General features: G+C 35.5%; 3 protein-coding genes across 10 annotated transcripts; all 3 read right to left on the reverse strand.

The window, feature by feature from the left end:
* Positions 1-456: 456 nt before the first annotated feature.
* Positions 457-4344, reverse strand: LOC110415245 (cullin-1-like). 2 transcript variants are annotated; one of them, XM_021426835.2, is made up of 9 exons: positions 4246-4344; positions 3216-3381; positions 2999-3098; positions 2340-2528; positions 2191-2238; positions 1907-2110; positions 1737-1814; positions 1275-1364; positions 457-829 (listed from the first exon to the last, which is right to left on the reverse strand). In XM_021426835.2, the coding sequence occupies exons 2-9, from the start codon at positions 3344-3346 to the stop codon at positions 722-724; spliced, it is 948 nt and encodes a 315-aa protein (XP_021282510.1). In that variant the 5' UTR covers positions 3347-3381; positions 4246-4344; the 3' UTR covers positions 457-721. The 2 variants fall into 2 exon arrangements, with proteins under 2 accessions (XP_021282510.1, XP_021282511.1); XM_021426836.2 differs by having other exon boundaries at positions 3216-3389; positions 4246-4318.
* Positions 4345-7182: 2838 nt separating this feature from the next.
* On the reverse strand, positions 7183-11804 carry LOC110414591 (zinc finger (Ran-binding) family protein). Its single transcript, XM_021425845.2, has 5 exons — positions 10840-11804; positions 9929-10046; positions 9392-9744; positions 9075-9173; positions 7183-8539 (listed from the first exon to the last, which is right to left on the reverse strand). Exons 1-5 carry the CDS (start codon positions 11667-11669, stop codon positions 7288-7290), a joined length of 2652 nt encoding a protein of 883 aa, XP_021281520.1. The 5' UTR covers positions 11670-11804; the 3' UTR covers positions 7183-7287.
* Positions 11805-12051: 247 nt separating this feature from the next.
* On the reverse strand, positions 12052-24640 carry REV3 (recovery protein 3). Of its 7 annotated transcripts, none has more exons than XM_021425838.2 (24): positions 24381-24640; positions 24132-24214; positions 23809-23875; positions 23661-23710; positions 23437-23549; positions 23272-23314; positions 22652-22720; positions 21891-22046; positions 21583-21754; positions 21409-21500; positions 20898-21320; positions 18527-20084; positions 18026-18250; positions 17888-17938; positions 17466-17815; positions 16828-16970; positions 16010-16601; positions 15383-15529; positions 14887-15162; positions 14658-14765; positions 14040-14245; positions 13547-13850; positions 12574-13188; positions 12052-12456 (listed from the first exon to the last, which is right to left on the reverse strand). In XM_021425838.2, exons 1-24 carry the CDS (start codon positions 24490-24492, stop codon positions 12283-12285), a joined length of 6129 nt encoding a protein of 2042 aa, XP_021281513.1. In that variant the 5' UTR covers positions 24493-24640; the 3' UTR covers positions 12052-12282. The 7 variants fall into 7 exon arrangements, with proteins under 7 accessions (XP_021281513.1, XP_021281512.1, XP_021281514.1 ...); XM_021425837.2 differs by having other exon boundaries at positions 14001-14245; XM_021425839.2 differs by lacking the exons at positions 23809-23875; positions 24132-24214; positions 24381-24640 and having other exon boundaries at positions 14001-14245; positions 21891-21960; positions 23661-23688.
* Between the last annotated feature and the right edge of the window lie 386 nt (positions 24641-25026).

Below are 25026 nucleotides of genomic sequence, written 5' to 3' on the forward strand. Positions count from 1 at the left end.
TACATTGTGTGAGAGAGACAGGGAGTGCCTGTGCTCTTCATCATCTATGTTATGACCTGCCTTGAACTCTGGATGGGGGAGAGCAAGGTTAAGTTGACAACTGCCATGCATTTAATTACAACAAAATACTTCCTCCGATGCAAATACTTAGCCCGCATGAATTGAAGAATCAACTTCTGATCCAGCCAGTAGTTAGGCTAACGACTTTTACTTTGTTTTCTACTTATTCTTGACATGATTGAAGATATGGTTGGTTGTTACATACGGGTTAAAGTTTCCTATGGACTTGCAAAAATTGTATCCCGGATTCAAATAACAGTGACTGCAGTAAAGTTTAGTTTCACAATTTCAACTATTAGGTAAAACAATATGAAAATTTTCAATCAGGATGAATCGGAAACCTTGCCCTGTACCACACTCTCAATGCAAAATTTAATTTTTCACTCAGCCTAAAAATTCTGAATAAGAAGAACATTAGTTTTTGTTACAGATAGCAAATGAATATTCTCTACAGGAGTAACTCCATCGTCGACATAAACAAAATACAAGCATCTTAATTTCATTCAACTAATCAACTAATGAACGGCTGAAGCTTAATTTCGCCTAAAACAAAAACAAAAAACAAAAGAACAGACATCAAAGCACCAACTCTGCTATTGGTAACTATATTTTATCAAAGTAATTTGTACAAGCATCTGTTGACAATGCTCTCAACACAAACTTAGCATATATGTGCTGAACTTGCCATTAACTTGGACAGCCATTCTTCTGGTGATGTTGAAGAACTTCCCTCTTGAAGGGTCATGCCAGCACATTTGGACAATATTTCCTACAAGCAATCCATAAACACCATGCATCAAAAGAATTATCAGCGCAGAGAAATCAACCAACAAGGAAGACAAATTATGGTGCTGGTCTGGCATGCCTCAATTGATGAAACATGTGATAATAATGTCAGCTTGAAATTTCATCTCCTTCCTTCTGTTCTCCTCCTTATTCCTTTTTGAGTAAAATGAAATTTCAGCCAAATTTGTAATAAATATGGGGAACAGATCCCGTCATGGCAAAGCAGAAAAATAATTTAAAAAGTTTGATAAGGTGTCACTTGCAAAATGTGAGCCCACCATATGATGAGAAGATCCAAGAGGTTGTCCGCCAAAGACCACTAACAGGAACTGGAGCAAATATGTGTACTTGCTTGCATTACAATACCACTATAATAGGATAGACATGGCAACAATGATAAGATTACTCAGTCAGATATTTATTGGTACCTGATAATCTGTTACCAGACCGGAATTCTCGGCTTGCTTTTTTTCCATCAATTTGTTTGCAATTTGGTCCAGCAACTGATATCTGACAACCTGTAGAATTATAGAAGATAGAGTTACTGGCATTTCTCCACATCAATAATGCTATATACACGACATTAGTTGTTTGCAGTCCAGTGAAATTTTATACAACATATCCAGCTTCTAGAGATCAGTGACCAAACACCAAAAATTGAAACCCAGAAGAGAGGAGTTTTAGGTTGGTGAAGCTTGATGAGTCAACATGCCTTACACCACCGTTAAACATGCTTAAGCATGAGATTTTACTTTGATACCAAGAATACAGTCGGAAGCTCCAGCACAACCACATTAACTTTACAAATCATCATTTGGAGGCATAGTTGGATATAGCCAATAAAAAAACAAAAAAAGGAAAAGACTTCAGGTTAAATTGATTAACTATACCTGCATTAACTTAGCTTCTGAGTCTGGATGTAGGTACTGACTGGCTCTCTGCTTCTCTCGATTCAAGCACCAGAACACCTTGAAAGTTATAATAAATCGTTTACCGGTTATTTATTGTCCATAACATTTAAATAAATATAAGAAAGTTACTAAATTTGACAACAAAACACCTTGTGAACATATTCAGCCGATGAATCAAACAGAAGCCATTCTGAAGCTAATCGAGAATAGTAACCAGAGATTTCTGTAAGCATGATCTGCTCAAAATCTTTGTAATAGTTAACTCCGCTATAGTCACTAATTTCCTCAAAGATATCTAAAACATTCTTAAGCAGGATGCAGTCAATCTGCAGTCCGTCACGCTCTTGATTGATCTGCACATAAAACTGAACTAAGCCAAATTCCACTGAGAAGATAACTAAATTTATAGGGTAAGTAAGTACATGAAGATTACCAAAGTCAATGTTGCATCAATGAATCTACAATATAACTTCTTGAAAACCTGAAATTTTACATTAGACCCAAAAAGAATTGCAGTTACTCCAAAAGTTTTTCATGGAAGAAAGCATACATAAATTGCTCAAGAAAACAATTGTCACCTACCAGATCGCGGAAGCAACTAAATGAGATGCCATTCAATGACTCGAGCTCAATATGTTGAGGGATAAAGAAGCGATCAAGGTATTCAAAGAATCTACATAACCATCTTGCCATCAGCTTATAATTAGACCACATTACTACTAATTCTCTCAGCAAATTTGCACCTTGTTTATTAATTAAGGTTGGCAGTACCTGAGAGCAAAGAGGAAAAGAAAAAGCATAAATACACACTTCATTTAGCATCTGTCTGCAGTTCAGTGTATATCCACATTGAGGTTCTACAGCTTCCCAAGCAGTTTAACAGAAAAGGTACATAATGGGGAATAAAAGCACCACATAAACAAGTCTGGAGACAGCTAATATAAAAACTAAAATCTCAAACAGTATTGGGAGAGATCACCTTGTTACATTATAGTTATTTTACTTCTCAAACAATTAACATGTCATAGGTGACTTCAGTACGCAACAGAACAAACTAAAGAAAAACCAGTATGACATAATTTGTGCATGCATGTACAACTGACACATGCAAAGATTTCAAAAAGAAAGAATAATGGAATACAGAAGTACACTAAGATTAATGAATAAGCACAAAATAAATTCTTGAGAGAATTTCAATGAAGTTTCAGATTTTAGATCTCAAGACATTTCAAATGTCTCACCGTTGAAAAGATGCTCTCTTCCAAGCTGTTTCTAAATTTCTCATAGAGCTGCATTGTTTTCTCGTTAGAGCTATGGTAAGTGCACATGAAATAAACACATCTACAGTAATTGTGAAGGATAGCATATTTGTGTGAATAACACTAACCAACACTGCATAGGATGATATTGAAGAAAGCTAATTTAAATGAAGTAAACCTTTATATAAACAAAGGATACTCATAGAACCTCTGGTATTCTTCTCCACTGAACTTTGTTTCAGGGTACCCTTCAATAATCTTCTTTGCCTTAACGATCGCCTCATCCATTATCATCATTCCTTCATCTAGTGGTATGTACTTAAGAATCATGTCTCTCTTCTTATACGTCTTCACTTCACAAGTACCTGCACAACTATCATTGCCACATTATGCTAACCGGTATAGAATAGTACCATTCAGAGCTTAAGAAGCAGTAAGCCGACAGCACTAAAAGTGGCAGTTTCAAGTAATTTATACAACTTCTCATGTGCGAGATATTATCCGCTGCAACAAGCAACGAATAACAAAAAGGATCATATTTTACACTGTTTATTCATTAACAAAAAAATCATAGGTAAGAAGAAATATAACACTTGAATTTCAAATAGATTTACATAACAATGTCAATCAATTTTAAATGAGGTTTATTTACCTCTTAAAAGATCAGAAAAACATAAAAGCATGAACTTGTAAATCAAATTTCATTCCTTTTCCACCATATCACTAAGCCAAACTACAGACTAAGAAAATTTTCTGAGAAAAATCACAAGAACCAACAACTGAATAAAGCATAAAGTTCCATGGCATAAAGATAAAAAATTTTCATTTCCCAAATCTTTGAAAACACTCAATTTGCAAAGAGTAAAGCAAAAAAAATAGCCATCAATAAGCCAAGTAAAAACATCAATAAAAGAATATACAAAATATCTTCACAAACCGTTTTAACTAACAAGAAAAATTATCTGGAAAATACCCAAAGCAAAAGAATCAAATGCCCAACAAAGTTCATAAAGTAAAACATAAAATTACTTCAAAAACTCATATACCAAAGACTTAAAAATTCTAAAAAAAAAAAAAAGAGTTAAGCAAATACACCATACTCCACTGGAAATAAGCAGCAAAAGAGAGGGAAAAAGAAAACCCTGAAAAACCCCTGATTAAAACATCCTCATACATTAGAGAATTAGAACATGAAAAGATTATTAACAAAGAACAAGGAAATCTTTTACCTGATTTTTCTACTTTTGGTGAGAGATTTTTTCCTTGGTACAGAGAGGTTTAAAGGTAAAGGACACTGCCAGCTTTCTCTCCCGAGTGAGTGATTACAGTGCTGAGGTGGCATCTTTATTAGTACCAAAATATTTAAAATATTTTAATAAATAAAAATATAATAAGTATTTATTTCTAATTTTTCTCTTACTTTTTTTTTTCAATTTTCAATTTATGCAAATTAAAGATTTCGTATTATCTTTCGTCAATATATGTTAACCACGGTCAGTCTTCAGTTTATTTTCCTATTAAACAATTGCTACAAACAATTTTCTTTATTTAATATATGCTATTCATTATTCAATGCATTTTAATTACTCTTTTTATTAGGAGTGATACTAAATAAAATATTCGGTAACTTTGATATACCCGTACTCGAATTTGATTATAAAATTTAATATTTGTATTTTCTTCAAACTCAATTAATAATACCTTGTTGAAATTCGATAAAACCCAAACCCATTTTATTATGTAGGCACTCACTACAAAATTTGACTCAATTTGAATTTAATAATAAAAATAAAATTTAATTATTTTTACATATTTATTAGTCAAAATTAAATTAATCAATTCAAAGTAAAGTTTATATTTAAATCATTTATAAATTAAATAATAATTTATCTATTATAAGTAATACATATACTAAAAAATAATAAAAATTAATAATATTATAAAATTCATCATTTATAATCGAATTCGAATAATAGATATTTTAAAATTAAATATTATGTGTCTAATACCCAAACTGATTTATTAAATACTTTAATTATACTTAATTAGGTTGAATAGTGCTTGATATCCATTTACATACTAGCCATTGTCATCTCTATTTTTATGACTTTTTTCTTTGAAAAATTCTCTTTATGTCTTTCAAAGTTAGATCAATAAGATTCATGATTTATAAATGCATTTAGTATGTCTATAGTGTAAATGATAATCATGGGTGAATTAATTATTATTGATTAAGAAATTAGCAAATATCTGCTTTGGTTTTTTCCCCCCTCAACTTGGCATAATTGCAAATGGAATAACATTATGTACCATATAATGCCAAAAATGTTAATGGCTTGAATCTTATCTACTAATAGTAATTAGTAACCTCATCTTCCCAAGGAAAATCCTTAAAATGAATCAATGACACTAAGAAATAAAGATATGAAAATATCTCATAGACTGAAATTTCAATGGTTTCAACTTGCAATTTAATTTGTGACATTTAATGACTATTTTTAAATCAAGATTCCAAAACTCCATCCATCTCATTATAGTTATTTTACATGGTATAATGCATTGATTGTAATGCAGTTTTAATGTAATTTTAATAGTATTATTTTTGATCAAAATATTTATCAAATTTCTATATATATATATATATATATTTTAATTTAATTCTTATATATTCAAAATTAAAATAATTTAATCTTTTAATTTTAAAAATTATTTTAATTTAATTTTTTTAATATTATACAATTTAATTATTAAAAATAATGATATTAATATTAATATAATATTGATTTGACATACAATGTTGACATGATAAATAAAAATAACTTAAATTGCTAATGTGATAGTACTACTTTAACATGGAGGGTGATGTGAGTTCGGGCTGTGACACGGCATTGCCACATCAGCACATCACCAGTTATACTGAAGACTGAATGGAATAAATTGCATGGGTACAAGATGAAACTTGAATATGTTAGCAACTTGGATAAAAGTACAAAAACTCTCCAAAACTAGGTAAAATAGAACAAGTTGTGAGTGAACTGATTAATCAGGAACCGATCGGCAACAGGAAAGAAAAAAGAGACAAGGGAAGAATCTATTCAAGTGATAAAAGGAAGGGGAATGAAGATGGCAGTTTCAGAAAAAGTAAAAGAGAATGTGATGAAGCCTGATGATAAGGTACTACTTGAAATTATGTTGGACATATTTTCACGACTACCTCGACAGGCTCTTTGCAGGTTCAGGTGAGTGTCAAATGGAATTGCGGAAGTAGACGAGAACCTTCTTTTCTGTATATGTGATCATGAGGGTTGAAGAATCAGCTGCTTCACCTGAGAAATCAAAATTTGTTGCTGCAAATCTATCTCCATTCTGCCTTCTCACGACAATCTTATGTGTGTTGTCACTAGAAAACCACATCTATGTTTGCAACCCAAGCAAGCAAGAATACATGGAGCTCACCTGCCTAAGGGCTACGTACTGTTGGTTTCGGTTGCCTGAATACCTGGTTGTTCGATGTTTCTATCGCAATACCGATTTCGAAAACATCGACAATATGGAGCTTGGGTGTGAGGTCTTAACCATAGGTAACTACTGCACGAACAATTCGATTGCTGCTTCTTGTTCTGCATGGAGGATCTTGGAAGAAGGGTGCCCTCAAATCATCACATGGATGCAAATCCAGTATTGGTTAGTGGATCAATACTGCATTAGAAGATTGATGGAGAAGATGAACAAATCATGTCGTTCGATTTGGAAGTTGAGAAGTTCTGGAACCTGCCACCCCTCCATGTGTTAAAAGAGACCCTGAAGCATTCAACCTGGCAGAATTGAGGCAAGAGCTTTGGCTGAATCATTATGACCATGGTAACCCCCATGTTATTGACATGTGGATTCTGAAAGATTTTGAGAAGTTCACATGGGTTAAGGCACATATAGCCTTGATTTCAGTCCAATTAATACCTCCAATGATGAAGAGAAGGAAATCCACATGCACCAGTTAGTAACTAAACAAAAAAAATATAAATTTGCAGTATAGTTGAACTTTTCAAATTGTATATAATCTTAGTCTAGCTTTTAACACTATTAACTTAGCTTGTTTATGTGGTATTTGATCAATAATATTTACATGTTTATGAAATAAATATTTTTTAACAATTATACATTTACAGTTCGACAAATATAAATATTTTTTAATTAAATTAAAAGCATAAAAATACAATTTTTATGGGGATTGCTATGGAAAGAGAAAAGAAAAAATTGTCACAGCTTTGAGCTTATCTTTCAATAACACGCCTACTGTTTTTAAATTCATTAGGATCATCACTGCCTATGCTATATTCATTAGACCTTCCACGGCGCCTATTTTCAAATACTCCATATTGCCTAGGTCCCTTGAATTTCTGCATGTTGTTATTCTTTCTGTGCCTGCTATAGTCATCCTCTCCAAACCTCCCTTTATCACCTCGAGACCCTCGATATGATTTATCGAAATGATCACCGGGATAGTTCCTTCCATCATCCATCTTGGTGTTGGACCTAGATCGTGAATCTTGCCTGAAGTTATAATCACCATGGTCGCGAACATTGTTTCCTCTTCTGCCAGATCCTGTTTTACTCCCTCTTGACCCATTTCTCCTGGAATGTGGACCTTCTAAAACAGAGAAGGAACCACCCTCAAAATCGGAACTTCCCCCTCTCCGAAAATTGCCTCTACCATAACTCCATTTGTCCTGTCTCCTCCCTTTGGATCTAAAATTGCCAAAATCGTCATCACCTTCAGAATCCAAATCAAGGTCTTCGTCTGAGCCAAAGCTTAAGTCCTTTGATGCACCTCTACCTCTATGCTTTGAGTCAGCTACATGACTCGATTTCCATTTAGGATGAACTGAAAGCTCTTCATCGGAATCAAAATCCAGCTCATCATCTTCAGAACCTGATAAAGCTACATTTTTATGCATGTGCTTAGATGACTTACTATAAGAAGGAAACCTTGTCCCTCGACGAGCAGGAGCACTATCATTAGAGCCCTTGATATTTTCTAGTTCAGAAAACACCTCATTGTCAGAGTTAGAAGCTTTCTGCCTTGGATTATTTCGCTGAGTGTCTATCTCATAACTGTCAATGTCATCTTCATCATCAAAATCATCAAAACCCATTGCATGTTTGCTGCTATCTATGTCTGAATACTTTCTTTCATGAACCCTTGAGGCTCGGCCAGCTGTATCAAAATCATCTTCAAGCCCTCTAAACTTCCCTCCATGGGTCTGGTTGTCCAAAGGAGAAGCTTCACTCATTACTGGAGAATCTGCATACTCAAAGGCAGCAACATCTGCCCCGTCTGATTCATCATCATCAAAGTCAAAATTCCAGGCATTAGAGACCTCTGGTCGGTGGGCAACCTTCTCCAACCTTGTTCTTGGACCAGGTTGCATTTCTTGTACTTTACTCTCCATAAATGCATCAGGTGGACGCTTGCAATCACAATGAAAACATGCCATATTTCTCCTATAATTTAGGAAATTGCACCTGCCATAGCACATAACAGCAAGAAGCAAACAGTTCAACATATTAAACTACTACAGAGGAAGAGGTGCATTCTAGAGTTTATACTTGATAAGAAGTAGGAGTCATCATCCTTGTTTAGAAGAGGATCACTGAGAACATAAAATCAATAAATCAAGACTATCAACTTATTATAAATGCTCATAACAAACCCAACCCAACCCACCACACTCTTTTTTCCTTTTTTGCAAGAAAAGAGAAAAGGAAAGAAAAAGATACACACAAAAAAAAAAAAAGGACAAAATAAGCCAGACATGAAAAATGTCCAGATCAATAGTTGCAATCATATTTTCTAGCACAAGTTTTCTTTTCAGTAAACAGTTGATAATGGAAATCTCCAGCATTTACACTCATGAAGCCAGCACGTGTTGAACCATATTGTGAAAAGCTAAATCTACCATTTAAACAGAACAAATCATATACAGTAAATGAACTTTGAATCAAATGATTTTACATTAAAACCTAAGCAGAATGTGCAAGGGAAAGAAAATTAACTCACTCGGGGCATTCCCATTCCCCAGGAAGCAGCTGTCTCTTTGGCCGCTTAGCATCACACTGTAGACAGACTGTATTCTTTGCAAAATTCATGAAATCGCACCTGAGACCAACATCCAATGATTTCAGAGATTAAAATACGTTTAAGTTTTAAGTTTAACACGAAGCATCATAAATAAGGCTCAGAACATGCTTTTGTACAACTACAACAGCATTCCATGATATGGACAGGATGCATCTCAATCAATATTGTTGCAAAGATTACAAAGTCTCCAGAAAGAACTCCACGTGAAACTTATAACTCTAACAGAGCTCACATACTTGGGACAAAGCCAATCCCCCTTTTTCATCTCAATATCATCACGCCCAACTCGTTTCTTCGGAGGAGGTGGAGGTTGCTTCACTTTTGGTGGAGGCTTCTTTATCACTGGAGGGGGAAGATGTGGGTCTATAGGAACAGCACTCAACTTTACAACCTCATGAAGCAACTTACGAACAACATTCTTTACAGACTTCTGTTTCATAACAGACTCATTGATGACTGACCCATTCATAGAATGAAAACCATATGTCAATAAGACACGCATAACATCAATAGTTCGTGCCTCATCCTCTTTGTTTGTTAAAAGATATGCTCTCTCGCAAGAATTCCTCAAACTGCAGGAACTACAAACCTGATACACAAATAATTGGTCACTATTCACTTTTTTTTTAAAAAAAAAGAAAAGCGAAGCAAAATTGACATATGAAAATGAACATAAACACATGAATAATTAAAGGGCCAAAAACAAAAGAAGCAAAAACAGCAGAAGTTTTGTTAGATATGCCAAACATAAGAGTAAAGAAATTAACACTTACATCTCCTTCATCAAGGTGAACATGCTTCCTCAAGAGTTTTGCAGAGAACACCACCTTCTTGTCTGCACTTGGGCATCCAAAACCAACCAAATTTTGGACATCCTGTCTCGACAATGACCTGAAATTAACTTTCTATTTGAGCAAAGCCAAGTCAAGTAGCATTAATCAAAATGAATATTCCAAATAACTCCTTTAATAAACATTTTTCTTGGATAATTTAATTAATTAATTCATCCAAAGAAGCAGAAGACTGCTACAGAGGGAACAAACTGCCTGCGAAAAGGCAGAGAAGTCAGGAAACAAATAAGAAATGAACAACTAAAACAACTACAGTAGGGCAAAAACAAAATCAGCAACATTCTTGATACAAAATTTTCATAGTGATTCCCCATCTTTGGCATAAGCAACAATTACTAATAGTATAAGCAAATCCTAAACAGCAATTCATTCAGTAAACATTTTACCAAGACCAAACCCTAAAAAAGTCCACTGTGAACTTCAAGCACCATATCTCAATTTCTGAAGAAACAAAGGACAAGAAAGCCAAAGTTCAAATCAAAATTTGGCAATTATCTCTATTTCCCATTATAATCAAGCTCTTGATTATTTATAAAACCAATCACTACCATACGGTCCACTTGCACACAATAATCATTCTTAACAAAAATTAAATTGAAAATTAATTAATTAATTAATAATAATAAACAGCATTCCATACACAATCCAATCACTTATACAGTCAATCTTCCAACCAAACTTAAATTCTAATATATTCAAGGCCAGGAAACTAAATCCATCTCTATGCAACGTATTCCAAATTAAACAAACTAAACCAATCTATTTCAAATTCAAATACTATGCCAATCATTAGAAACCAAACGTAAAATGAGAAAAAAAACCAATATACAAACCTCAATATATCAAACCGGTCCTTCCCAAAATTAAGACAAGCAGTTTGCACAGTCTTGAAGTCTTTAAAATCAATTCCAGCATTATCCTTAACTTCCTCAACAACATTACTCAAGTCAAATCCCAACTCTTCCACCATCTTTCCCTCATCTCTCCTTTTATGATCAAAGTAATTCTGCAGCACTAATCTCTCCATCAACTCTATCCACTCCGGCCATGGGTGCACCAACTCCACCTCATTGCCCTTCTGCCTCCCCAACTCGCCCAACTCGGCCAGTGGATCAGTACTGAAAACACTGGAGTTAGCCTCATTTTTAGCGGTTTCACCTTCAGAGCATTCCTTGTTCTCCCCATGCTTCGATTCCCTCCAAGCACGAATCCGCCGGAGGGCATCCCCGTTTCGTGACTCGGTTAACTCGGGCGAGTCAGACAAAGTAAAGTCAATAGTACTGGCATCATTTTTGGCAATTCCAGAATCTGGGCTTTGATCTTTGGGTTGAAATTGCTGTTGGGTGGCTTGAGCTTCCTTTTTTGATTGGCGCCAATCTCGGATACGTTTGAGGGTGTCGTCGTATTGGACCGATTGTTCTTGTCTCTGTCTTTCAATTTGATCAATTTGGTCAAAAACGAAGCTCATGCGAGCCGAGAGAGAGGTTGGTTTCGGTGGGTCTTGAGTGGTGGAGACCGCCGGCTGCGGTGAAGCAGAAGAGAAGGGCTTTGATTTAGTGGTGGTGAAAATTGGAGAGGGAGAATAGTTGTGGAGTTTTAGATGGGTTTTGGAAGAGAGAGGAAGACGTTTCAGGAGAAGGAGAGTGAATGGAGACTGTGCCATTTTTTTTTCTTTGGGGTGCAAAGAGGGTTAGGCAAGAGGTACACTAAAACCCTCCATGGATGAACAAGAACAAGAGCTCCATAGGAAGGTTAAACCCTTGCAGAGAAAGAGTGCCAATATATGAATATTGGGCCAGAATTAGCCCAATTTAGGACCCAGATTGTTAGGGAATTATGTACATTAAGATTATTGGGATGGTAAAAGGCTCAGCCCAAAAGACGGCTTTATAGTTATTTGTACCATTATTTAGATTTTATTTATATTTAAGTATAAACTCACAAGAAAATTAGAAATTTATATGTATTGCTACTCCCTAGGACTTTAACATATACTTTTATTATTCTAAGATAAAGCAATATATACTTTTTTTGCAAGATCAAAGTTAGTTAGCTATTTCCTCACATATTTAAACGACTTAATTAAGTTTTCATGATCATAATATAATTAAAAAATTTATTATTATTATTGTTATTTGTTGAGTTATAAAATGTTCAAATTTTTTAAAAACTGTACAACAACAATAAACAAACACTAATTACATACCTTACAAAACATAAATTTTAACCTATAAAACACAAACTATCCTTCCTATTTCTTGTGTGAAGAAATGTGTTTAAAACCACTCCACCATACATTTCGGGTACAAACCTTTATCGGTGGCAACTGCAGAAAGACCTTGTAGTTCCTTCTGAACTTTACGCCTCTCGTAGAAGACTGAGCACGCAAGTGAATTGCACTTCACCCCACTCTCCACAAGCCAGTCCCCTCCCCCACAGTGCCGACATATCTGCTCGAAGAATCCATAACCATGGTAAGCAATACAAGCATCAATGACTATTACTAATTCAATATGAGAAATTTTTACTGAACTGATATGAGACTAAAAAGAGATCAAATTACTTACAGCGACAAGGTGTTGCATCTCTCTCTCTGATTTTGAAGTCCTCCCAACTATAGCTGTAGCAGCTGCAGTTTCGTTTTCTGAACATTTACCACATAGATGGGCTGATGCATAGACCAAGTCACCGCAGAGTATACAGTGTTTTGAAAGATAATAATAATCAATTCTAGTCCGCTGTGGATTTAGAGCATGTACACTGCATTTACCAAAAGCTTCCCTGGCTAGGCGAGGCATTTCTGAGAACCACCGGTTCAAGTCAGCACCAACTAGCCCGAATACCCTCTGCAGTGCTGGGATTATCTGTTTGTTGATGTAGTACAAATCATTTAATCTGTATGGGGAATTAATAGCTAAAAGTTCTAATGGATCCACCACCATGTCAACCAGGCGAGCCCCAGGCTCTCCATGGATTACAACATAGGGTACTCGCTCTGCATAGCGTGGCTCTGCCCTCGGATCTGCTCTCATTGCTTTAGTTGCCACAATTGCTGCTGGTGGGAGTGAACCTACTTTTGTACTGTATGTTCCTAAGCGAACTTCTTTTGCAAAAACAAAATCCTGAAGAGACACCCTGCCAGACAAAATCCTTGTCCATTGACGATGCAAATATGCTTTAACCTATATGAAACAAAACAAAATGGATTACAACAGAAGCTAAATTTCATCATCTATGATTAAAGAATTTGCCAATCTCTTAATGCAAACTGTGATGGCATCTACGGTGATTAGGCAACAAAGATCAAGAATTCATGGCAATCTCTATATTGTGGGGGCTCTTTCTATATTTTATCAGGCCCTTAAATATGGTAATTTTTCTATAAATTGCAACATGTCAGGTGGCACTTATGTTAAAGCCTAGTTTCTTCCTTGATAGTTCTCCACTAAACCACTTTGTTAAATATTTACAAAAGGTCAATGGCTTCCAGGTGAATTATCAGCTTAGACAAGTCACACATAAATAAGAGAACTTAAATACCTTTGGTATATCCTGATGTTCAAAAAAGAGTCTTAGTGACTGTTCCATTGTCTTGGCAACAGCACCACAAGTATCCCTGCGAACTGTCTCAATGCCTTTAGCGTCAAAAACAGGTTTGACTTGGTCAGGGCTCTCATAACTATAGCCAACATAGCGCTTCTTAGTAAGGAGAAAACATGGGTGATAGACTTTCTCCATCTTCAACGTAACTGGATTTGGGTTCATTGCAGTTATTGCAGATGCAATCTCATGTCCTATTTTGAATGATTCTTTAACTGTGCGCCCCTTAAGGAGGACAAACATGCTGCAATAAAGAAAGTCTTTTAGTCTGGCCATACACTAAATTCATAGGAGGGACTAAACAATCCAGTATTATCTCTAACATGCATATGAGGCACCATTCATTGTAAACCAAATGTAACACCACATGCATCACTAAACCAGTTTGACTTACATTTTCATCCCTAATGCAGTCACAGGTTTGACTACATACCTATCAGTGTCACCATATATAACATTAGCCCTCCATTTTTCATGTGCATTTACATAAGAAATAGCTTTTTCAAGTGTACTACGACCACATTGAACAATACTGTCTGCAAGCTCAGCACAAGGCATGCGACCACTAAACCCAGCAGCAGTATAGCCATACGTTACATTTGCTATCAGCTTCAAAGCAATCTGTCTTGCATTGAATATCTGAAAGAAACATTAATCATGGTAAACTATCATGTTTATTAATGAGCATACATAAAGTACATTATCCATGGAATAACAACAAAGAAAGTCAAATGCTAATTTATCCAGGCAGAGAATAGTTTATTTCACATTTTACAGTCAGTACTTCAAGTAATATACTGAAAGAGGCAATCATCTTGAATCCACGACAGCATAGAACTAATTTTGACTCAGCCTTGGTTTAAAACTAGTGTACGTAGACAAAACGGAAGATGAAAAAGGAAGAGAAAAAGTAATGATCTGAGTTAAGCAAGTTTGATCCCTGCATCAGATCATTAGCAGCTGGGTGTCTAAGAATATGTCCAAATAATTAGCCTGATTTTACCTTAGAGTAAAACTATGAAGAAACCACAATTCTTGGCAACAAACATACCCTCTGAAGAACTTGCTGTGAAGGAGTCAACTTCTTCATTGCTTGTTTCACCATTATTCGAGTTGATAGTATTTCCTCCAGTAAGCGAGGCAGCACTCCTTTGCGTACCTATAGAACAACAAAAGTGGACATCACAGGATGCAGCATCCTTTTCTTCTTTTTTATTTCTTATTTTCCAAAATGAAAGAAAACTTATACAGTAGAGAAGAGGAACTTCTAAAATAATTACCTTTGAAGGCACATACATAACACCATTTGGAGTAAGCAGCACTTGACCTTTTAGATTCTGCAAAACATTTGGATTTGGCGCATATGAACTAACCCCAAGGGTATTTACTTTAGAATTTGCAATTTTTCCAAGGCATGTGCAAAAGCAAAGGTTGTAGGCAATTATCATGGATGGATAAAGAGATTGAAAGTCCAACACAACAACTGGATCTGCATAGAAACCAGATTCAGGTTCCATCACAAGAGGCAAACACTCCATTGCAGGTTGAGAAGCAACCTGTATAAGAGAAAAACTGAAATAGTCAATTAGAACAGTTAATAGCACACAATACATAGTATAGATGATGACAAAGAAAAAGATGAAGAAGCACAGGAAGCATAACTCATGATCAGAAAGCCACCAAAAAAGAATACAAAGACAAATATCATCAGCAACTGGAAAGTTAGTTAGGAAAAATGAGATGCAATCATACTGAAAAGACTGAGTCAGCACTAACCTGTTGGTTTCCAGGAGAAATAGCAAGATAATTCTGTGTATGTGCCAGCCTCAGAAACATGGATTCAACACGAAACTGTGAACCTCGAGAGAGGACAGAAAAGAAGTCGATGCCAAAAACACGAGCAAGTTCTGATGTTCGATTTATCTGCAAAAGCCAACATTATCACAATATAAAACAGAGTGGGTGAGTGAAATAACAAGAGAATAAGGACTATAAAATTCAAACAAAACTATTTCTAGCTACTTTCCCCAAAATAGATGGATATAAAAAAATTGTTTTGCCAACAGGAAACAAACAGATATCATTGAAGAAAAATTAACGTACAAATTAGATATCTTTTCATTAGCCCTCTGCAGTAACTATAGGGATATATACAAAGTCAATATCCTTCCATGAAGAACCATGTAGAACTCACAAATTTCAAACAGATTGTGTTAATGCTGTCCTGTAGACATCATGTACAATAGACCAAGACAAAGGCAATAATGACAAGTGACAACAATAGAAAGAATAACAGTCATTTCTGGACAAAAAAGAAGCCAATAGTTATAGATAGGAGACAATCAAATTTCACCCAACTAGCATTCTGAATGCATAGTTGTGAAAAAGCATTCCTTAACATACCATATCAAGTTTATTCATTATCTGCAGATTCAGCTTTGCTCTTTCAACCACATATTCAACACATCTGTACCTTGCTCGCGCAGGACCGCTTGAAAACCATTTTGTCAATACTTTATAAGGAATTGATGGAATTTTTTGCCTCAAAACAGATTCAGCTACAGCTTCAACTGTATACATGTTAAGTTTAACCTCACCACGCATTAACCGCCAGACATTGAGGACAATTCTACCACCAACATGGACACCACTGGCATGTGTTCGGCCCCATTCATCCTCTATTATTGCATCTTCCATCACAATAGAATCAGCAATCAATGGCTTAGACAGCAGTTCTTCCTGTGAACCATTTTGAGAAATGTTAGTTTCTTTAGCTTTTATCTTGGTTTCAGATGGTGCCCTTGATACTTTGTTAAGCAATCCTATACCGAGATATGCAGCTCTTTCAGCTAGAAAACCAAGAGAACCACCTTGCACATCCCAACCCATTAAAATATCAGGATCAAGAGAACATAAAATCTTCATAAACTGACCAAATAAGTTCTTCTCCTCAGAGAAAACAAAAACGTTAAACCCAGATATTCCATCAAGATTCCTGCACATAAATCAATAGGAGTAAGAAAAGCAAAAAGAATGGACACTTGTTATGTGAACAAGATAGCACTAAAAGTTTTTGGTGAAAGTGATTTTGGCATAAAAAATAGAAGCTGATTAAACCTAAACATAAAAAAGAAGAGAATGATTTCAGAAACAAATTATAGAATATCAAAGGCTGCAAAATTAACCAATCAAAGTGCAATTAAATCAAAAGACTACCACACCTCTGATAGAATCCAGTTTTACTATACAACAGCACATGAACTTCAGTTACAGAATCATTGTCATTCTGAATTGCTAGAGCTACAACATTGACAGCATCAAATCGAGGATCAGGTAGAAGGTCTCCTCTAGATTCTGTGTGAACCTGTCAGCAAGTGTTGCAGTCTTTTCAGAGATCAAACTCAAAAATTTTACTAACCAAGATACCATAATCAAGAATTTCCATCTGTAAATATACGTGTAGTTTGAAGAAGCAGTAAGCAGCAACATTTCAAGCTTATCTTAATGGTAGTAAAGTTAATGCCTCTCTAAAGCTCAGACTACATATAGACGTCTCTAGGATAGTCTAAAGGGTTCAATGTCAATATCCTATGCTTATTGGAAACAAAAGGGAGTTCAAACGTGCATAATGTAATATTGTAGAACTTCAATAGGTTGCTATTGAGAATATTTTGATCATGAAATGATGTTTAGGATCTTTTGTCAAGAAACCATCTAAAAATTCTACAAGAAAGGGCACAAAAAGGTCACAAGCTGTTTTTATAGAGTTAAATGAGAGACCAAACTTTATAAAGCAATTTTTAAGACATAAAATCAATTATAAGGGATAGTGCAACAATGAATATGCCACGGCTGATACCTCCAAGCTTAACAATGTAAGCTGTTGCCCAGCACCAACACTTGCAGGATCTCGAAATCCTATTTGACTTAGTGGAGTGGGCCTGGATTTTCCATCTGGGCCTGAAATCTGAGACATATCCTGTGAGCCATCAGCGCATGCATTGACTGTCCTAATATTTTCCTCACTTCGACATGGTGTTCTCGACTCATTACTGCAAGACTTCACTTCTGAACCAAGGACCATATTCTTCTCTGGATGCCCTTGTTCCAACATTGATGTCATGTGATATTTAGAACTAGATTCGGTCAAAGCCTCATTACAATTAACAGGAGAAGAGTTTTCTGAAGCAATCAGACACTCGGTAGAGCCTGAAAAAAGTTCTAGCAATTAATAGGGGTTCTACATCTTGTCTTTCTACAGAAGAAAGCTATAAACCCTACCTGCTAAAGATGGAGACTCTGATGATACTGCATTACTCTGTCTATGACTTCCTAGAAATTCAGAACCAACAGTTACGATAGGAAATTGATAACAGTAGGAAATGAATAGGCAGCTGTTTCAACAAATCTAGCTGATACCTTCATCACATGACAGCCACCTATATACAGATTCTGGAGAAGGGGGTGAAGATACAGGCGTTAACAGGTACAAGAAAGAGCCATTATTTTGATAGTGAATAGGGACTCCCAAGGCAGCTTCTTGATGAAAATTAGAGTTGTTATTTCCCAGGAACTTGTTTTGAATTTCCTTCTCTTCTTCGCAGCCCCTTGAGAAAAATGGGAGAACCTCATCCAAAGCTCTCCCTTTAAGAAAAAAAATACAAGTTGGTCAACCATGAAGCCAAGCAGTTGTAGTAACTAATAGATTTTTGTAAGGACCTCAGTCAATTGCAACTAATTTAATAGAATTTTCGTTAACAAATTCACAGATGAAACCAAATTGCCAAGAATTCCATACACTTTACTCTGAACAATACAAGCTGCGCAGCCAGTGACTTATTGACAATGATCTTTACCAATAAACTATAACCAAATAAAGAAATGTGAAGTCACATGATATTCGAGAAATACAAAATTCACCTGATGTTCCCTGACAATTTTCCTCATTAAAAAGAGAAGGGGAATGTTGGGTAGTAGGTAAATGTGTAACATTTTCAGTTGCTCCATCATTCCAATCTGCTGTTGGGGGTTTCTTGCAGAAGGTCATGCCAATCAACTCCACAGGTTTTGCCTCCACATCAACAACCAAGCCAGTAATGCAACCCTGTTTTCCACCACCACAATCTTCCTTCTGTAGATAACTTTTGTCAGTCATTGCATCTATGCCCACAGGTTTGTCAGCAGATAAGGAAATTTCACCTTCATAATAAGTTTCGTGGATGTAACCATCCATCCCAAGCACTTTATGCTTATGTGGAGAAGCTGACAAACACCAAGAACCATTAGTGTCTGTTTGCTGTAATCTCTCGTCAGGAGAATCTATTTCCTTGTGGGCTTTGGAAGTGTGGGCATCAGTATTTCGAGATTCTGCAGAAGTTACTCGAAAGTCAAACTCTTTACCCTTAAAAGTTTCACAGTGACCAATGGAAATTGCAGAGTCATGCTTCTTGGGGTAAAAGTTCAACACTAACTTCTTCCCCATTTGTTCACGATGGCCTGTGTTAGCCTGTGCTGGATTAGAAATGCCAGATAATTGGGGTAGAGTACAATACACCGAATCAGAATGGGTAGGCTTCAAACCAACAGCTTCAGGAAATTCCTTTTGTTCATTGGCAAGTGATGGACTATGGTTGAGAGATCCAGGGTCCTTCTTGTCAAGCTCATCATGTAACCCATGAAAATTCAATTGTTTTGGGCAAAAGAAACTATCTGTTCCCTTTTCCGTCTTCAAATGAATATTTTCACTCCTAACAGACCCACAATCAGCTAGTTCAATTCGGTGGCTTCGCTTTCTTCTCATCAAGTCCCGCACAGAGCATTCAACCAATGTACCTGCTTCTGGTTTATCACAGTCACTGGCATGTGCATTTTCATTTAAAGGATCAGAAGCTTTTCCCAAATCATTTTCAGCTGAAAAACTTGTACCTAAACATTCTTTAATTTCATCAGCACATCCTTCAGTTATGTTGAAACTGACACTATCAGAGTTATCCTTCCCCTTCCCAGTCACAGAAAGAGGTAAAGAACCCCATAAAAGTTTTTTTCTTTTGCGCTTGGTACTAAATGTTTTACCGGTATCCTGGGAGGACCTCTTCAATTCAGTTTTCATGTCTGCTTTTGATGAATTTGCAACTGATCCTGCAGAAGGTGATATACCTAGCTCATCACTGGAACCATCTGTTTGGGGAATATGTTTGCCTGATGAGATTTGAATATGATCACAAGAATGAGAATTTCTTTCCTTCAGACCCTCAAAATCAATTAAATCCCTAACCGAATCAAGAATATCCTGACATTCTTTCTGTGACTCACTCTCATAATCAATACTGGCTTTCTCTAGCACCTTATCAATGGTTGTTGCAGGCAACAAAGGAGTCAATATAGTCTCACGAACAAGTTCATCATCTGAGTTTATATCATCAGCAGCGTGAGAATTGGCAAGCCATTTTAATAGCCCCAAAGCTTCGGTATCTGTAGCCTGTAAAAGCAAGAATTAATAAATACAAACTGATGGTACAAGTAGAAGAAACAGGAGCCTAATGAGAAATAGACAGTTTCAAGGAACTGCAATAGCCCATACAGTTAATCATAGCCCCCATGAATCCACCAAAGTTTATTGTTCACAATTCACAACTATAAATCCAGTAATGAGAAAGGGACAGAAATTGTCCTTAGTATTAGTACATAGAACCAACCCCATTATGAAAAAAATGCTTGCATATCAAATGCCTGGAAATGGTATTCCACAATCCCAAGAACTACTTTTTTTTACACACACAATCCCCAAGAACTTAATCAAGCTTGCAGATCATATAACAACTTAGAAACCTAAAAGTAATCCACTTGAGAAGAAAATTTATTAAATGCCTGATCTAAAAGATAGTATTAATGTTTTATTAAGTTAATTAAAAGGAAAGATAAAAATGCATTCTAAAGCACCATTCAACACCTTTTCAGATAAGGTACAAAATTCTGCCAACCATTATATATTACTATGCACTGAAATTTGCCCACTAAGAAAAATAAAAATTATATTACACAGAAAAATGAAAACAGGTAGTACGTGATGCTTCGATAGAGAGAAAATGAAAAATCAAGGTGAGCCAACCATGCATTCAATGGCTGCTTCTATTGCCCAACAAGAAAGAGCCGCTAATGGCCCAAAAAATTCACATGGTCAATACTTATAAAACGCATAGGAATATAAATGGCCAATAAATGAGATCACCACCCAAGTGTAAAGAAACACTAGCATTTAGGAAGACAAACACAATAAATATATGAAAATTACCTTTGGGTCAGACGTTATTACTGTTTGTGATGATAGTATTTCACCAACAGACCAAAGTTCAGGACAAACATCTTTTTTTTCAGATGATGCAGCATTCATCTCTTTTTCACATGGCTTACAATGTTGTAACAGAGACCCAAGCAGGTTTTTTTCTTTCAAGCAACTCAGAGCTTGTGGAACAGTATGATTCAAATTGATATGTGTAGGTCCAACCAAATTTTCTTCATTGGCTGATGGCATGACTGACTGTTCAAATCCCAATTCATTGCAAGACAAAGTTTCTTCAACTTTGCTGCACAATTTCATTAGTTCATTCTCAAATCCAAGGCCAAGTGAGAGAGCTTTCAAAACATCTTCTGAGAGTGGCCTGTCAGGGTAAGAAGGTAGAGCCATCTCATGCATCCCTGTCCTTTCATGCTCTTCCTGTAACACCAACTATAGAGTTTAACAAAGGAACAGACTATTTCACCTGATTCATGTAGAACAGCTTATAGGTAGGAAAAGACCAAACCTCCCAAATTGGAATAAGTGACTGAACCATTTTCAGATCGGAACAGGTTTGGGATAAAGATGTATATAATTTGAATTGCTGGTTAAGAATGTCTGAAAAGTAAAAGTAATGAACAATTTTAGATACAAAATGAAGAGTATATGCAGTAATCACGTGAAGCAAAGCCATACAAACCATCTAGGGTAGCATCTCCCTCAAGTTCACATAAACTTTGACGTTTAACATGGCAAATGTCTAGATCTGATGACACATCAAGTTCAGTTGAAACGTGCCACATCCATTCACCTGGAATTGTGGAAGATATCCAAACTGGAGAACTTATGCACGCATCATAACTTGAATCTGCCTAATTGCAGTTTCCACATCATAAAAGAGAATAAGATTTTAAACATGAAAAGAAATTCATGCCTTTGTGAAGCATCTGACATCAAAGGGGGAAACGAGAAGGGGGGGGTGGGGAGGGGGAGAAAGACAAAAGAGACCTGAAAACCAGCAGCCTTCAAGGTAAATTCATCCATCTTCTGCCCATGTTGGCCACAATTATTCATTTTTCTGGGATGGAAAAGATCAGGTATTGGATTACGAAACTTCATCCTTGATAAATGAAGATGACCCATCCCGTACAAGTTATAATCAACCTACAAGCGAGAGCTTAGATCTTGAAAACATTATCAGCAGGAAGGGCAGTTGGAGGAAATTTGAGCATGTTTAAATATCCCAAGGAGAAAATAGTTTGTATGAAGCATTTAAGGAAAGAATAAGATTATTTTCAAGATCAATAAAAATGCCATCATATATTTTCACAACCATTCAGCAATCAGCACAATAGTTGCATTTCTGTCTAGCCATTTGATGAGATATAGAAGACTATATGTAAGTGTACCTGGCTATTCTATAAAGAGCATTAACCAATTTGACCATAAAATGCAACATAACTCTTACAAGCCAACCATGAAGCATGGGAAGAAGCAAGGTAAAGAGATATAGACGATTTGCAAATGAAAAACAAAATAGAAATAAAACACCACCTATACAATAATATTAACGCACATTTGTGCAGTAACATGTGAATGCCAAAATCTTTGAAGCAATAGTACAAAATCATATACTTATTGCTGCTATTTTAACAAATCCACTATCACAAAGCACTGTCTGCGATTCAGATATGAAAGCAGTATTGATAAGTCATTAACTTAGTAATGCAATAGTAATATTCACATTAAATAAAAACCCATGTACTTACAAGAAACTGAAGAATAAACGGAATGTGTGATTCATGAGGCTGCAAACTTTTATCCAGAACAGCACCTGCCTGAAAAACAACAGCATTACCAGCATACATCATTCAGAATATGCACATGCATACATCTATACCTGTGAGAATGTGCACATGGCCAAACAAAATGATAATGTAAACATTTTAGACAGAAAATATAGAGTTAAATCTCCAGACCAAAACCAACAATGTCCAAGGGCTTCCTGGTATCTGATCTGAGCCTACATTGTAAAGCATATGCAGAAAGTGACAATCAAGTGCTATTTCTATATTTCTAATTGCCATGTATCCTAGGGAACAGTTAGTAATTATTTCCTTAAAAATTTCTAAATATGCACAAAATGCTCAGGAATAGGTATGCCAAGCATAATAGACCACTTCCTCTGACAAATATCATCTACAGCATAGATCTGAGATCAGAAGGTAAAAACCGGTGTAGCATACATTCAAGAGCAAAAATAATAACAATGATGGTGATTATGTGGATCAAAAGTCCAAAACATAAATCGACGAAGGAAAACCAAAAATAAAATCCATGAATGATAGAAATGTTCAGCAAAAGTTGGACACCATTAACAAGACCATACCAAAAGAAGATTGGCTGCACGAGAGACATCATGTGGATAGTAGCTTAGATCATGTCAAGGTCCTCAGCAGCATTCTCTTAATCTAACTTATGAATACAAAAAAGTTCTTTGTTTCAAAAGAAACAGAAAAAAGAACAACTATAACAAAGTATAATATTTGGATACAGATAAATCTTCACAAATAGCTCCTCAGATGAATGATAACCATAAAACTTCTTTGCTCGTACAAGGCTGCAACCATGCACACGCTGCCGTTTCGAACCAGCACCACCTTTAAGCTGCAAGTACAAGTCAAAACAAATTCACACCTTATTTGCTGAATCAGCAATGTAATGGTGCCACAAGCACAAATCAATAATCAGAACTCCACCAAATTTAACCAAAAATACCTTCAAGGCTTTCTCTAAGGCAAGTGCTAAGGCATCTGCGCATGCGTGATCTGTGATAAAATTGACAAAGAATACAGTTTACTCCAAATATTACCCTTACAATTGACAAAAGAAAAGATTAAAACATCATTGCAAACATGCTCAGTACCTTCTTGGTGTGTATGAGAGCCCTGAGGTAATATATCCGCCAATGGAACATATAAATAAGGCAAAGCCTACAAGAAACAAAATGTAATGATTGAGCACTCATAAACAAGAAAGAATCATACTTAACCAAACTTACATATAACAAATATTTCGAGCATTTCTTAGTTAACAGTACATTGCAATTGCAATTGCTTAACAAATACATAGCCATCTCGAAATACAAAACAAATAACAGATAGATCATTCTCAAAGTACGCCAATTCTCTTAACTGGTAACCAAATCCAAGCAAATAATTGACAGAGCAAAGAAAGCAGAAATCTTACTCTATGAATATGCAAACAAGTCTTCTGACCAGCCGGTGATGAACCATAAATTCTTATAACCGGAACTTCATTCACTCTTTCACCTTCAAAATTTCAAACAATTTAATTAAATAACAAACTCAAGATTCATAAACATTTCGGCTTCATTACAACCAAAGAGTAGCTAATCAAACGTTTCAGAATTTACTCGACAATAAAGAGACTGTTAAAAAAAACGCAAAAAAGAAAAAACATAAAAAGAAGTTGTACCTTGAAAGCTACTATAGCAAATATCGTAGCCGGAGATGGGCGGTGCCATGTAATGATCGATGGACACGATTCGAACGCTGAAAACGTTCGAATCCGGCTGCGAATCCGACATTTGAATTTCTCTTTTTAGTCACAATAAAAAAAAACGAAATTCAGAGTAAGATTGAAAGATTTTTTTTCTTTTTCTTTTTCTTTTTTTTTTTTGAATTTCTTTTCCGCAGGATTTGAATAGAGAAGTTGCAGTGGAATAAAAATGCTTTACTTGGCGCCAGTTTTTCTTTTGGTGGGGGGGTTTTATAGAACAGAAGAAAATTTCATTAGCTTCTCGCGTACTGCAACGAATTAGATTCAAGTCCTTGTACTTTCACTAATTTACACTTTGACCTTATATTTTAAAATAATGAGAATTCTCACTTTTTTCTGTGTGAAATCATGCTCTTTCCATCTCCAAACATTTGTTTTCTTATTATTTTTATAAAAATTAAAATACAAATTTTGATTTTAATATATTTTATAGTAAAATTTGTAAATTTTTTATAATATATAATATCATACTATGAAAAATCGTGAAAAATGAACAAAAAAATGAAAAAAAAAGAAAAAAGAGACAAAGAAATATAGTTGTACCCGATAACTTTTCTCTTTG

The sequence above is a fragment of the Theobroma umbraticum genome, unplaced genomic scaffold (genome assembly GCF_002168275.2).
Source record: "Theobroma umbraticum cultivar Fairchild unplaced genomic scaffold, ASM216827v3 scaffold_147.0, whole genome shotgun sequence".
Taxonomy (NCBI): domain Eukaryota; kingdom Viridiplantae; phylum Streptophyta; class Magnoliopsida; order Malvales; family Malvaceae; genus Theobroma; species Theobroma umbraticum.

Coding starts and splice junctions, on each gene's coding strand:
- LOC110415245 (XM_021426835.2), bottom strand. CDS start 3,346: ATGATTCTTAAGTACATACCACTAGATGAAGGAATGATGATAATGGAT. Junction 2,239..2,339: donor TTAGTTGCTTCCGCGATCTG/GTAGGTGACAAT, acceptor GTAAAATTTCAG/GTTTTCAAGAAGTTATATTG. Junction 1,365..1,736: donor CAGAAGCTAAGTTAATGCAG/GTATAGTTAATC, acceptor ATAATTCTACAG/GTTGTCAGATATCAGTTGCT.
- LOC110414591 (XM_021425845.2), bottom strand. CDS start 11,669: ATGGCACAGTCTCCATTCACTCTCCTTCTCCTGAAACGTCTTCCTCTC. Junction 9,745..9,928: donor TTCACCTTGATGAAGGAGAT/GTAAGTGTTAAT, acceptor TTTGTGTATCAG/GTTTGTAGTTCCTGCAGTTT. Junction 8,540..9,074: donor GGGGAATGGGAATGCCCCGA/GTGAGTTAATTT, acceptor GTGCTATGGCAG/GTGCAATTTCCTAAATTATA.
- REV3 (XM_021425837.2), bottom strand. CDS start 24,492: ATGTCGGATTCGCAGCCGGATTCGAACGTTTTCAGCGTTCGAATCGTG. Junction 23,876..24,131: donor CTTGTTTGCATATTCATAGA/GTAAGATTTCTG, acceptor TGTTTCTTGTAG/GCTTTGCCTTATTTATATGT. Junction 14,246..14,657: donor CACAGCAAGTTCTTCAGAGG/GTATGTTTGTTG, acceptor TGTTTCTTTCAG/ATATTCAATGCAAGACAGAT.